Source organism: Pelophylax lessonae (genome assembly GCF_965119305.1).
Source record: "Pelophylax lessonae genome assembly, chromosome: 2".
NCBI lineage: Eukaryota > Metazoa > Chordata > Amphibia > Anura > Ranidae > Pelophylax > Pelophylax lessonae.
In genome coordinates, this window is record NC_138769.1 from 146,689,377 (window position 1) to 146,702,590 (window position 13,214).

The following is a 13,214-nucleotide window of genomic DNA, read 5'->3' on the forward strand; positions in this document are numbered from 1 at the left end:
GGTTCTTTTCTAAGGGGAAATAAGGGAACCAAGGTAATGTAAGGCTTTGAATTTATCCTAACATGTTAGCAAGGGGAAGGGGGGCACACTAAATAAGCAGTGTGCAAGGTCCTCTCTAAGAAGGTGAGATGAAGCAGTAAGGGCAAAGTGTACAAACCCAATACTAATTAGATTTCATGTTCAATATGTGCAGAGAGAAGAATGCATACTACTTATAATTGGTTGCTGCAAATTACTGCATTATGCTATACACTTCTTTTAACCACCCTGCCCAATAAAAAACAAATATTTCAGTTTTAGGCAGATGACTGATTTACATTATACACCAGCTTCTTACATCTCTGATGAACATGGGCAAAAAAGTCCTCACAATTTCCAGCCCCAGATATGGCATAGAAAGCCAATGTGGGAATCAGTCTACCCGAGTCCACCTCTCCGAAATATTCATTGTGCGGTGATTGGCCTGGTGACTTTATATAAGCCCATTTTTTTTATATTATTTTTTTAATCATGTAATTGTATAAAACATACTGTTCCACTGCTATGTACTAAATACAGATCAATGAAAGGCTCCATTTTTGCCATGTAAGAATCAACATAATTTCACCAAATGTTTTCCTATAAATTAACAGAAATGTAGTCCCCCACAGGGCATTATGAGGATTAGTATCGATATTGCTATTCATTTTTCAGTTTCAGGCAGACAACTGTTTGACCTTATACACCAACATCTTAAATCTCTGCCAGACAACGATTAAGAGGTCCTTTCAGTTTCCAGCCCCAGATATGGCATAGCATGCCAGTGAACGATTGAGTCTACTGGAGTCGACTTCCCCAAACTATTCATTGTGAGGTAACTGGCCCTTTATAAAAGCCCATTGTTTTTTTTTTTTTAATCATGTACTTGTATAAAACATACTGTTCCACTGCTATGTACTAAATACAGATCAATGAAAGACCCCCTTTTTGCTATCTAAGAGTTTAAAAGAGTTAAATAATATAAGGTTAACATAATTTCACCAAACTTTCTTCACATGGGCATTATGAGGATTAGTATTGATATTACTATTATTATTTCAGTTTCAGGCAGATGACTACCTTACTTTATACAACAGATTCTCAAATCTTCCTGGTAGTCTCCTTTATCTACCGTAGATTAAAGATTCTCAAATCTGTAATGGGCACTGACAGAGAGGTCCTTGCAGTTTCCAGCCCCAGAAAGAACATAGCAAGCCAGTGAGCGGTGGAGTAGTCCACCGGAACCCAACTCCACAAAATATTATTTGTGAGTTGAATGAACCTTTTAGAAAAGCCTTATATTTTTTTTTAATAGTAATCTTTTATAAATGTAATTGTATAAACATACTGTTCCGCTGCTATATACTAAATATAGATCACTAAAAGGCTCCATTTTCCACTAATCATTCATAAATGGGAAATAGAGTTAAACATGATCTCATCAAACATATCTCTATACACCAATCAGAAATGTATAATGTAGTCCTCTACAAGGCCATGGTGAGGATTGCTAGTTATAACCTTCATGATAACAAACCTTAGGCTGTTACTACATCCTGCCATCTGGCCACCTATGAGAACAGCAATAATACTAACAAGAAATAAAATAAAGGAACCCTAAACTGTATCCATTGATCAACCTTTATAGCCTTTGCTGAAATGACGCCTGTTATGTGTTATGGCTCATCCATCTTTTCACTGTACATATCAAAGAAACGGCTCTCAGCTTAAAAATATAAAACACAGATCTATGTCTGAAATGATTCAAGGAGATCGGCGGGGATGGTTCATAAAAACTGAAACAAATGGAGAAATGGATGCGGGCCAACAGCCAATTCATTTCTTTTCCTTTTTTTTTTTTTTTTTTATCAAACTCAACAAGTGTAACAATTGTTACAACAAAACTCTTGCACTTTTCTTTATCCCACTGCCCGATCTATTCTATCTATTCTTCTATCAGTGAGATCTTTACATTCATACTCAAAATGTTACATTGTAATTGTATATTTACTACATTACCTCTGCTGTGCCTGTAAGATTGCAACTAGTGTCACTTTAGTTTACAAATAAAGTATAACTGTATTTGTAAACTGATCTAATAACAAATATAACTTAGAATACAAGAGTGGAGTAAATACATTTCCAAATGATTTCCAATCCTCAGATGCAACCATCCCATTGACAAAGTGAAAATGTGTAACTACAGTATAAAATGTTTCAAAGTTACTGTATAATAACACACTGGATACAATGCATGCACAGAATCCATATATGTAACAGAATACCACAATAAACTGCACAGTGTACCAAAGACCAGCTTTTTCAAACAGGGTGCCCAGGCATCCTGGGGTGCCTTGAGGTTCCTTCAGGGGTGCCTTCGGAAAATGCCTAAAAATTGCCCCAAAATTGTATACAAGCTGGTGGGTGGATGAAATCATGCATTATCAATTGATAAGGAGGATGTCAGTTGCCTTGATATCATCCCTTTTTGACCCTCCCTTGCCTCTCTCCATCAGCTTTGGGGTATCATTAGGCTAAGTGATGGAGAAAAAGTGAGGGAGAAGAAAAACATTGGAATACTAGTCAGTACCAGTTTGAAAAAGTGTATTCGCCCTGGAAGTATAAATGACCTTTAACGTTGAGTGTCCTACGTGTATTTATGTTGCTGCGTTCATTTTAGAATGGGGCACCTCAAGACTGTCTATAATTTTGAAGGGTACCTTGACTGAAAAAAAGGTTGAGAAACAGCCATAGACCAAAGTTTCTCAACCTTTTTAACATGGAGGAACCCTTGAAATAACTTTCCAGTCTGAGTCCCTGCTAATATTATAATCAAAATCAGCTTGTTCAGCACTTGGTTGGCTACTGAGGAGCCTAAATTGTACTTCAAACCCAGTCCTGAAGAAGTGGGTTATGACCCTGAAATACGTAGACTTGGGTTTATAGGCATGATTTACTGTCTTTGGCAACCTTTCTCAACCAGGGTTCCTCCAGAGGTTGCTAGGGTTTTCTTCAGCAATGTCTACCTCTAAGATAAGTTTCTGCAGACACCAATGATCTTTTTTTTAGCTGTAAGGAACATTCTAGCTACTGACCACAGATCTAAGGAACATTCTAACTACTGACCACAGATCTAAGGAACATTCTAACTACTGACCACAGATGTAAGGAACATTCTAACTACTGACCACAGATGTAAGGAGCATTCTAACTACTGACCACAGATGTAAGGAACATTCTAACTACTTACCACAGATGTAAGGAACATTCTAACTACTGACCACAGATGTAAGGGACATTCTAACTACTGACCACAGATGTAAGGAACATTCTAGCTACTGACCACAGATGTAAGGAACATTCTAACTACTGACCACAGATGTAAGGGACATTCTAACTACTGACCACAGATGTAAGGAACATTCTAACTACTGACCACAGATGTAAGGGACATTCTAACTACTGACCACAGATGTAAGGGACATTCTAACTATTGACCACAGATGTAAGGAACATTCTAACTACTGACCACAGATGTAAGGGACATTCTAACTACTGACCACAGATGTAAGGAACATTCTAACTACTGACCACAGATGTAAGGAACATTCTAACTACTGACCACAGATGTAAGGAGCATTCTAACTACTGACCACAGATGTAAGGAACATTCTAACTACTGACCACAGATGTAAGGGACATTCTAACTACTGACCACAGATGTAAGGGACATTCTAACTACTGACCACAGATGTAAGGAACATTCTAACTACTGACCACAGATGTAAGGAACATTCTAACTACTGACCACAGATGTAAGGGACATTCTAACTACTGACCACAGATGTAAGGAACATTCTAACTACTGACCACAGATGTAAGGAACATTCTAACTACTGACCACAGATGTAAGGAGCATTCTAACTACTGACCACAGATGTAAGGAATATTCTAACTATTGACCACAGATGTAAGGAATATTCTAACTACTGACCACAGATGTAAGGAATATTCTAACTACTGACCACAGATGTAAGGAGCATTCTAACTACTGACCACAGATGTAAGGAATATTCTAACTACTGACTACCGATGTAAGGAACATTCTAACTACTGACCACAGATGTAAGGAACATTCTAACTACTGACCACAGATGTAAGGAACATTATAACTACTGACCACAGATGTAAGGAACATTCTAACTACTGACCACAGATGTAAGGGACATTCTAACTACTGACCACAGATGTAAGGAATATTCTAACTACTGACCACCGATGTAAGGAACATTCTAACTACTGACCACAGATGTAAGGAACATTCTAACTACTGACCACAGATGTAAGGGACATTCTAACTACTGACCACAGATGTAAGGAACATTCTAACTACTGACCACAGATGTAAGGGACATTCTAACTACTGACCACAGATGTAAGGGACATTCTAACTACTGACCACAGATGTAAGGAGCATTCTAACTACTGACCACAGATGTAAGGAGCATTCTAACTACTGACCACAGATGTAAGGAATATTCTAACTATTGACCACAGATGTAAGGAATATTCTAACTACTGACCACAGATGTAAGGAATATTCTAACTACTGACCACAGATGTAAGGAGCATTCTAACTACTGACCACAGATGTAAGGAATATTCTAACTACTGACTACCGATGTAAGGAACATTCTAACTACTGACCACAGATGTAAGGAACATTCTAACTACTGACCACAGATGTAAGGAACATTCTAACTACTGACCACAGATGTAAGGAACATTCTAACTACTGACCACAGATGTAAGGGACATTCTAACTACTGACCACAGATGTAAGGAATATTCTAACTACTGACCACCGATGTAAGGAACATTCTAACTACTGACCACAGATGTAAGGAGCATTCTAACTACTGACCACCGATGTAAGTAACATTCTAACTACTGACCACAGATGTAAGGAACATTCTAACTACTGACCACAGATGTAAGGAACATTCTAACTACTGACCACAGATGTAAGGAACGTTCTAACTACTGACCACAGATGTAAGGAACATTCTAACTACCGACCACAGATGTAAGGAACATTCTAACTACTGACCACAGATGTAGGGAGCATTCTAACTACTGACCACAGATGTAAGGAGCATTCTAACTACTGACCACAGATGTAAGGAACATTCTAACTACTGACCACAGATGTAAGGAACATTCTAACTACTGACCACAGATGTAAGGAGCATTCTAACTACTGACCACAGATGTAAGGAACATTCTAACTACTGACCACAGATGTAAGGAGCATTCTAACTACTGACCACAGATGTAAGGAACATTCTAACTACTGACCACAGATGTAAGGAACGTTCTAACTACTGACCACAGATGTAGGGAACATTCTAACTACTGACCACAGATGTAGGGAACATTCTAACTACTGACCACAGATGTAGGGAGCGTTCTTCTTACGGATCAAGATGCTATTGTACAGGTAGCTGTAGATAGTAATTCTTAGCAGGGGTTCCCCGAAACTAAAACGTTTTTGCAAGGGTTCCACTATGTTAAAAAGGTTGAGAAACGCTGGTCTTTGACATAATCTGCATGTTATTGTGTGTGCTCAGAAACCAGTAAAGATTCTATAGCGGAAGAAAGATATGGTTTTTCTTCACACATATCCTTGCAAATTTTAGTCCGTGTGTTAATCAAACTTTGAGAAATAAAGGGCAATTTACTAAGAGCACAGCAGCTGTGCATTGCAACCAATCTTCTTCAAGCTTTCATTTTTAAAGCTTAACTGAACACACTGAAGCGAGAAGCTGATTGGTTACCATGCACAGCTGCTCCAGATTTTGTCTGCTCCACTTTTAGTAGATTACTCCCATTGTATATTGTAGTTCAGATGCTACATACAAACCCCCTTTCCTTTACACTTTTTTTTTCATTTATTTTAATAATGAACTGTTATATACAAACACAGACACACGTAAAGTAAAAAGCTGATGAGTGTCTGAACTGTGCCTTGATATGACAAGCGAAAAGGGTTAAAGCGGTATTAAACTAAAAATGTAATATATTGCAGCTTACCAGTCATTATCTGCTGACTGCATTAGTTTTCTTTTTTATTTTTAGTTTTTTTCCCCTCTGTTGTCACCTGGTGATCCAGCCAGTAACACACCTCTTGTATTAGAATGCCTCCATTCTGGATGGAGCAAGAGAGACATCTTTGGACAGCAACATTGTCGGGGGGGGGGGGGATGTTAGTGGCACTAGCATATTTACATGCACTAACAAACTGAAGCCGAACGCCAGCTAATATTTTATTGGCAGTTACAGCAAACAGTTTTGTTCCTTTTGGGATAAAGGTTTTACATAAACAAAAGCTGATCATTGTAAACACCCCTGTGAATGGTAAATGGTTTGTCTCAACCCTCTAACTACTACATCTGTAGGACAACGTGCTACATTGAAAACAACAGAATTACTGGCAGGATTACCAAAACCTAAAAAAGGAAAAGAATTGCGGCCATCTCATCTAAGAACTGGAAAGCTGCAATACAATAAATGTTTGCTTTTAGCTTTAAATTATTATTGATGGATACATCACCCCCCCCCCCCCCCCCCATGGTCTGTCCCAACCCTATAACTACTACATCTGAAAGACAACTTGCTCCATTGAAAACCACAGACTTTCTGGTGGATCACCAAAACCTAAACCTAAAGAAAAAAAAGGAAAAGTAATGCAGCCATCACATCTAGGAACTGGAAAGCTGCAATATAATAAATGTTTGCGATTAGCTTTAAATTATTATTGAAGGTTACATCAACCCCCCCCCCCCCATGGTCTGTCCCAACACTCTAACTACTACATCTGAAAGACAACTTGCTCCATTGAAAACAACAGACTTACTGGCAGGATCACCAAAACCTAAAAAAGGAAAAGTATTGCACCCATCACATCTAAGAACTGGAAAGCTGCAATATAATAACTGTTTGCTTTTAGCTTTAAATTATTATTGATGGTTACATCAATCCCCCCCCCCCAATGGTTTGTCCCAACCCTCTAACTACTACATCTGCAAGGCAACTTGCTCTATTGAAAACCACAGACTTTATGGTGGATCACCAAAACCTAAACCTAAAGGAAGAGAAGGAAAAGTAATGAAGCCATCACATCTAGGAACTGGAAAGCTTCAATATTATAAATATTCGCTTTTAGCTTTAGCAAGGCAACTTGCTCTATTGAAAAGCACAGACTTACTGACAGGATCACGAAAACCTAAGCCTAAAGGAAAAGTAATGCAGCCATCACATCTAGGAACTGGAAAGCTGCAATATAATAACTGTTTTCTTTTAGCTTTAAATTATTATTGATGGTTACATTAACCCCCCCCCCCCAATGGTTTGTCCCAACCCTCTAACTACTACATCTGAAAGACAACTTGCTCCATTGAAAACCACAGACTTACTGGCAGGATCACGAAAACCTAAGCCTAAAGGAAAAGTAATGCAGCCATCACATCTAGGAACTGGAAAGCTGCAATATAATAACTGTTTGCTTTTAGCTTTAAATTATTATTGATGGTTACATTAACCCCCCCCCCCCCCCCCAATGGTTTGTCCCAACCCTCTAACTACTACATCTGCAAGGCAACTTGCTCTATTGAAAACCACAGACTTTATGGTGGATCACCAAAACCTAAACCTAAAGGAAAAGAAGGAAAAGTAATGAAGCCATCACATCTAGGAACTGGAAAGCTTCAATATTATAAATATTCGCTTTTAGCTTTAGAAATAATTATTGACGGTTACCCCCCCTCCCCCATCAGTGTATTTCTTCTATAAAGAAGCAGATGAAAGTAAGTATTTATCTGTACAGATCAGCCCCCACTAGCACTCAATCAATATTTTTGTGATCTTATTGTCCATTATAAATAAGTAATGTTCCAGAAACTCCTCTGAGCTCCCTGTAGGATGAATGTTTCTCTAGGAAAGCAACAATTCAATGGCACCAAGTAGAAGAGTTGTGGTGCAATGTGTAGAGATGGAGGGCAGCCTGCAGGGATGTACACAGCTGTGATAAGGGAATGGATCCTCCATGGTGAAGGAGTACATGTATGTTCTGTACATACAATCATCACCCTGCCTGCACCCTCTGCTCATCTACACATCTGTACACACACTGAATGGAGTGTGCTGGGGACATCAGATGGCCATTATGGTGACAATGGTCTCCCAGGCTGTACATACAATGAGCACACGTGTGTAATGTTCCATCTACCTCCTTCTTGACGTTCCATAGAAGCTTCTCCTTGACGCTGTCATCTGAGCAGCTCATGGTGCAGGAACAGGTGTGGGTTGTGATGGCTGAGGATGGATGGCTGCTCACCCAGGAGTACCTTAGCCCGGATTTGTGGGTGATGCTCTTGCTCTTGCCAGTGATGCTCCCCCTACTGCTGCTGATGCTGATGCTGCTGCTGTCATTCCCCAGAACTCGCCGTGACGTCACGCGGTCGGCTGCCCCGCCCTCCTCCTTTTTGCGTTCACAGTCCCGCCCTCTTCTAATGGGCAGCGGGCTGTCCGCGTCCCGGGCGCGTCCATGACAACCAAGGAGGGGGAGGAGGGGGAGGAGGGGGGGGGAGGAGCAGGGTGGGGAAGTGATGGAGACTTGGAGAGAAGTATACACACACTTCATCCAGGGAATGCATTCATCGGGATCCTGTGTTATCTATCAATTCTCCTCTACCATGGCTGTCCACCCAATAATGACATTTTATTTTAATAGAAATAATGGAGATTTCTGCATCTGAGCTCCACAAACTGGAAACACTATTTCATTCATATTTAATTTTCAAAGCAAACATCCATGTCTCCATCAGTGGCGGCTGGTGCTCCATGGGATGGGGGGCGGCAGACGGACCACACCATACCGCCCCCCACCATTACACCAGCTCGCCGGCTCACTCACCCTATACATACGTGGAGGGCAGGCAGCGGCGGCGGCTTCCCCTGCATCTCCTCCTTGGCCAATAGCATGGCCTCTCCTTCCGGCCAATCGGGAAGCGGGTTTTAGGACATCAGGCGGAGCATCAGTGTGATAATAATAATCTGCGCCCCGAGCCCACCCTTTTTTGAAGCCTATTAGAGCCTCCGGCTCTAATCACGTGCTTAAGAAAAAAAAACCCCCATTGGAATCCATGCGTCCAGCGCCTTGCATGTAGATTAGGGGACGGGACGCATGGATATTGGGGGTGCCCCGCCGCCCCCAATGGACGGGCCGCCACTGGTCTCCATACTTTATTTTGTTGAGAAATCACTATGAAAGACACCCCCTAGCATTTCTAGCTGTGGCCATCTTGAGTAAGGGCAGATGATTAATGTAGCATTTACTTCCTGGAATCCATCTGCCTATTGCTTAGGAATGGGGGCAAGAGGGGAAGCTGAGAAAAACCCTCAGATGAAAGGAAAAAAATGCCCATGAAGACTCCTGGGATGTATGACATCTTTCTAGCCTAGGCCAGAAACCAGAAAACAACTGAAGAATATACACTGATCAGTCATAACCAGGGCTGTCTTTAATATTGTTTGAACCCTGGACAAATATTTTTTTGGGGCCCTTCTATCCATCATTAAACAGGACCCCTCCCCCATACCACCCCATCATTACACAATACTCCTCCCCCCATACTTCCCCCATCATTACACAGGACTCCTCCCCCCATACTACCCCCCCATTATTCCACAGGACCCCCCGCCACATCATTACACAGGACCCCTTCCCTCATGCTGCCCACATTATTACATAAGACCCCCTCCTCCATACTGCCCCCATAATTACACAGGACCCCCCTCCTCCATACTACATCCATTTTTAGACAGGATCCCTCACCCATACTACCCCCATCATTACACAAGACCCTCCCCCCCAAACTACCCCCATCATTACACAGGACCCTTTGTTCCATATCCCCCCCCCCCCCCCATGATTACACAGGACCCTCTCCCCCTTACTACCCTAATCATTACACAGGACCCTCTCCCCCTTACTACCCTAATCATTACACAGGACCCTCTCCCCCTTACTACCCTAATCCTTACACAGAACCCCCCTCCCCATACTACCCCCCTTTATTATACATGATCCCTCCTCCATACTACCCCCTCCCTCCACAGACCACTGCATTGCTGCCCCCACCCAGTGGTCTCACCTTGATCTTGATAGTGTCTAGAGGATGTCAGGCGAACACCAGGCACACCCCGCCGCTAGTCAGACATGGTGAGGGAGAGGGGTCCGTGTGACTGTGCCCAGGACTAATAGGATCTTTCCCCAGACAAGGTTTACCTTACCGAGCTGGACAATCACCACACAGGCTGCAGACATAACATCCATCCAATCACCAGCACCCCCCAACATTTAATTCCACCCTCATCTCCTGAGTGATAACCAAAGCCACTTACCAACTATTTGTAGGTAGCACAGGCCCAAGGGGCAACTGCTTTGGGCCCCACAACGACTCCATTGACTATGACTCCACTCCAATGACTATGACTCCAGACAGGGGCGTAACTACAGGGGTTGCAAGGGTTGCAGCTCCCCTGTACACCTGGATAGGAGGGGGGGGTCAGCATGTAGAGAAATCACTGTACTCCTTTTTCCTCCTGTAGCTGCAGGAGGAAAATGGAAGAGATTGGTTCCTCTGTATGCAGCCCCTGCCACTCCTCCTATCCAGTTCACTTGTGTTCTGCTGTCTCTAGGCCCCTGTGTGCTCCCCCCCCCCCCCCACTGTGCTCCCTTCCCTCTCCTGCTGGCTTCTACAGGGAATGTGTCACAATAGAGAACCAGGAAGGGGTCGGTAAATATGTAATTTACCAGCTCCTTCCTTTTCTCAATGGACAGAGTCATAGTCAGTGACATTGTAAAAAAATAACATAAAATGATAAAAAATAATACAATTAAAATACCAAAAAATAAAAACTACTGACACCAGTGGGTGAACTTCCAGGATCAGAAAGGTCACACTTGCAACCGGGATATGGCATTCCACCACCATCGGGAGGCCCCAATATGGCAGGAAGGGAGCCCACTGCTGAACTTGTGGAAGGGACCGTAATAAAGGGCCCCCGCAACGTGAGTAAAGGGCCCCAGGATCAGTGGGAAGAGTCCCAGGCTTGAAGGGAAGGGCCCCGGCCAGGGGTCCAGGGGGCCCTTCATGGTTTCTTGCACCGGGGGCCCTGAAGGTTCTAGTTACGCTTCTGACTGCAGATATTTGATGGTTTGGCAGTTCAGTTGAGAGCACAACCAATGTGACAATTACATTCCCGTCATGTCCTGGGAATGTAACAATTTTTTTAAACTGTTGAATTGATGGGTTTAGCTCCAGTTTAATTGAGCAACATCAATTTTCTCACTACAATGGCATCTGAAAGTTTGTGGCAGCAAGTAAACATGTTGTCCCTGAAGTTGATGTGTTAAAAACAGGAAAAATGGGCATCGCAGTTTGTTGCGTATGGGGTTCCGTAGCCACAGACCGGTCAGGGCACCCATGCTGATCCGTGTCCACAGCCATAAGCACCTACAATGGGCACATGAGCATCCGAACAAGACCACGGAGAAACGGAAGCAGGCAGCTAGATCCTAATCCAATTAAGCATCAGTGGAATGTTCTGGAAAAACCAAATCCGATCTATGGAAGCCCCACCTCACAACTTACAGCACCTGAAGGATCTGCTACCGACGGTTTGGTGTCGGCTACTACAGAGTACCTTCAGAGGTCTGTGGAGCTAAATTGATCTGCATTGATCATCACAGGCTCATTGCATGGACACATTTGTATTCTACATGCCTTGTTAACACCACACAGTTGTGTTCCATAAAAATGCAGCATGTACATCTTTTGTACAACACACGTCAACGTGCATCAATCTAAAGTGTAACTAAAGGCAAAATGTTATTTTAGTTTTGGATGGAGTTGGGAGGGATTAGAACAGCTTTCTGTTTTTATTGCTGTCTGTGTTTCCCGTTAGGGAGATTCACTCTCTCTATTTGTCATGTTTGCTGTTATCATCGAAAGTGACAGCAAATCTAAAATATTGACACAAGAACAGTAATTAAGGGTAAATCTTCCAATAGGCATGCTAATTCTGGTGACCCTGGTGACACCCTTGGATTCCCTCACCTTGGAGGGATTTTCTCTCACTTCCTGCTTTGGCTATGGGACAGGAAGTGAAGGGAAATCTCCCCTAAGGGATACATATGGCAAAAAAACTGACAGTGGTCATAGCTCCCTTTGTCTATCCTAAATGAAAAATAAAAGTTTTGACTTTTGTTCTACCTTAATGTGACTATCCTAACACAAGAAAAAAAAGTCTAAATTTTCACCCTGGATGTGCAAAAAAACACATTTTGCCTAGATTCACACTGGTGCGTGCGGAACATCGTATGTGATTCGCACAGGTATTGCAATGCATTCCTGTGTGTATCACATGCAATATCTGCATGGTGCGATTTGAGCCATACATTTTGTATGGCTCAAATGGCATCGCATCCGCACCAAAGGGGTTCAGGACCCTTTTTTTCCCTATGCCTGAATTGCATCGCATGAGTGTTCACTCTGCAAAAACCACTGGACTCTTGATCCCCCTCTGTCCTGCTGTTCTCAGGACGGCTTGGCACTACAGTTGTGCACCCCCTTGTGGCCGCGACTGGCCATTCAAATTAGACACATGAGCTATGCGCTCTCTCCTTCACTAGCTAAGCTCACCCGCTTCAACTAGGAGAAAGCGCACCATGGGGTGACTGGCAGTAGGGAGTGCACACAACTGTCTAGCTAGATAGGTTATTATCCCACAGCCACCAATCAGATTCAAAGTATTACTACAGATCTGATGCTGATTGGTCGCATGTGGATGAACTTGTTGGTCCATAGATCTTCTGTAATTTAGCAATGATTCTCTATAGATTATTAACATACAGCATGACTGGGATTTCTGCTTGGGATCACGAACGCCTGTGGGATAACAATGAGATCTTTGGGTTTGGGTTCTCCTGTGTTCCCTGTCAGTGCCTCTTTTTTCCTGCTTTGTAGACGCTGATACCCATTTGTTTGCAAATAGATGGTTTGCATCATGTCTACTGTTTACCCACTACAAACTCCTGGGAAGCTGGAAGTATTTAACAATCATCTTTCTCC

General features: G+C 42.4%; 1 protein-coding gene across 4 annotated transcripts in view; it reads right to left on the minus strand.

Annotated features, from left to right (window-relative positions):
- The window catches only part of SGSM2 (small G protein signaling modulator 2), a 507,049-nt gene extending 498,554 nt beyond the window's left edge, over positions 1 to 8,495 (minus strand). For all 4 annotated transcript variants that reach the window (XM_082247004.1, XM_082247002.1, XM_082247003.1 and 1 more), the window contains exon 1: positions 8,306 to 8,495. In XM_082247004.1, coding sequence (XP_082103130.1) covers positions 8,306 to 8,362 — 57 coding nt within the window. In that variant the 5' untranslated portion in view covers positions 8,363 to 8,495. The remainder of the gene's footprint in view (positions 1 to 8,305) is intronic.
- Positions 8,496 to 13,214: the final 4,719 nt, after the last annotated feature.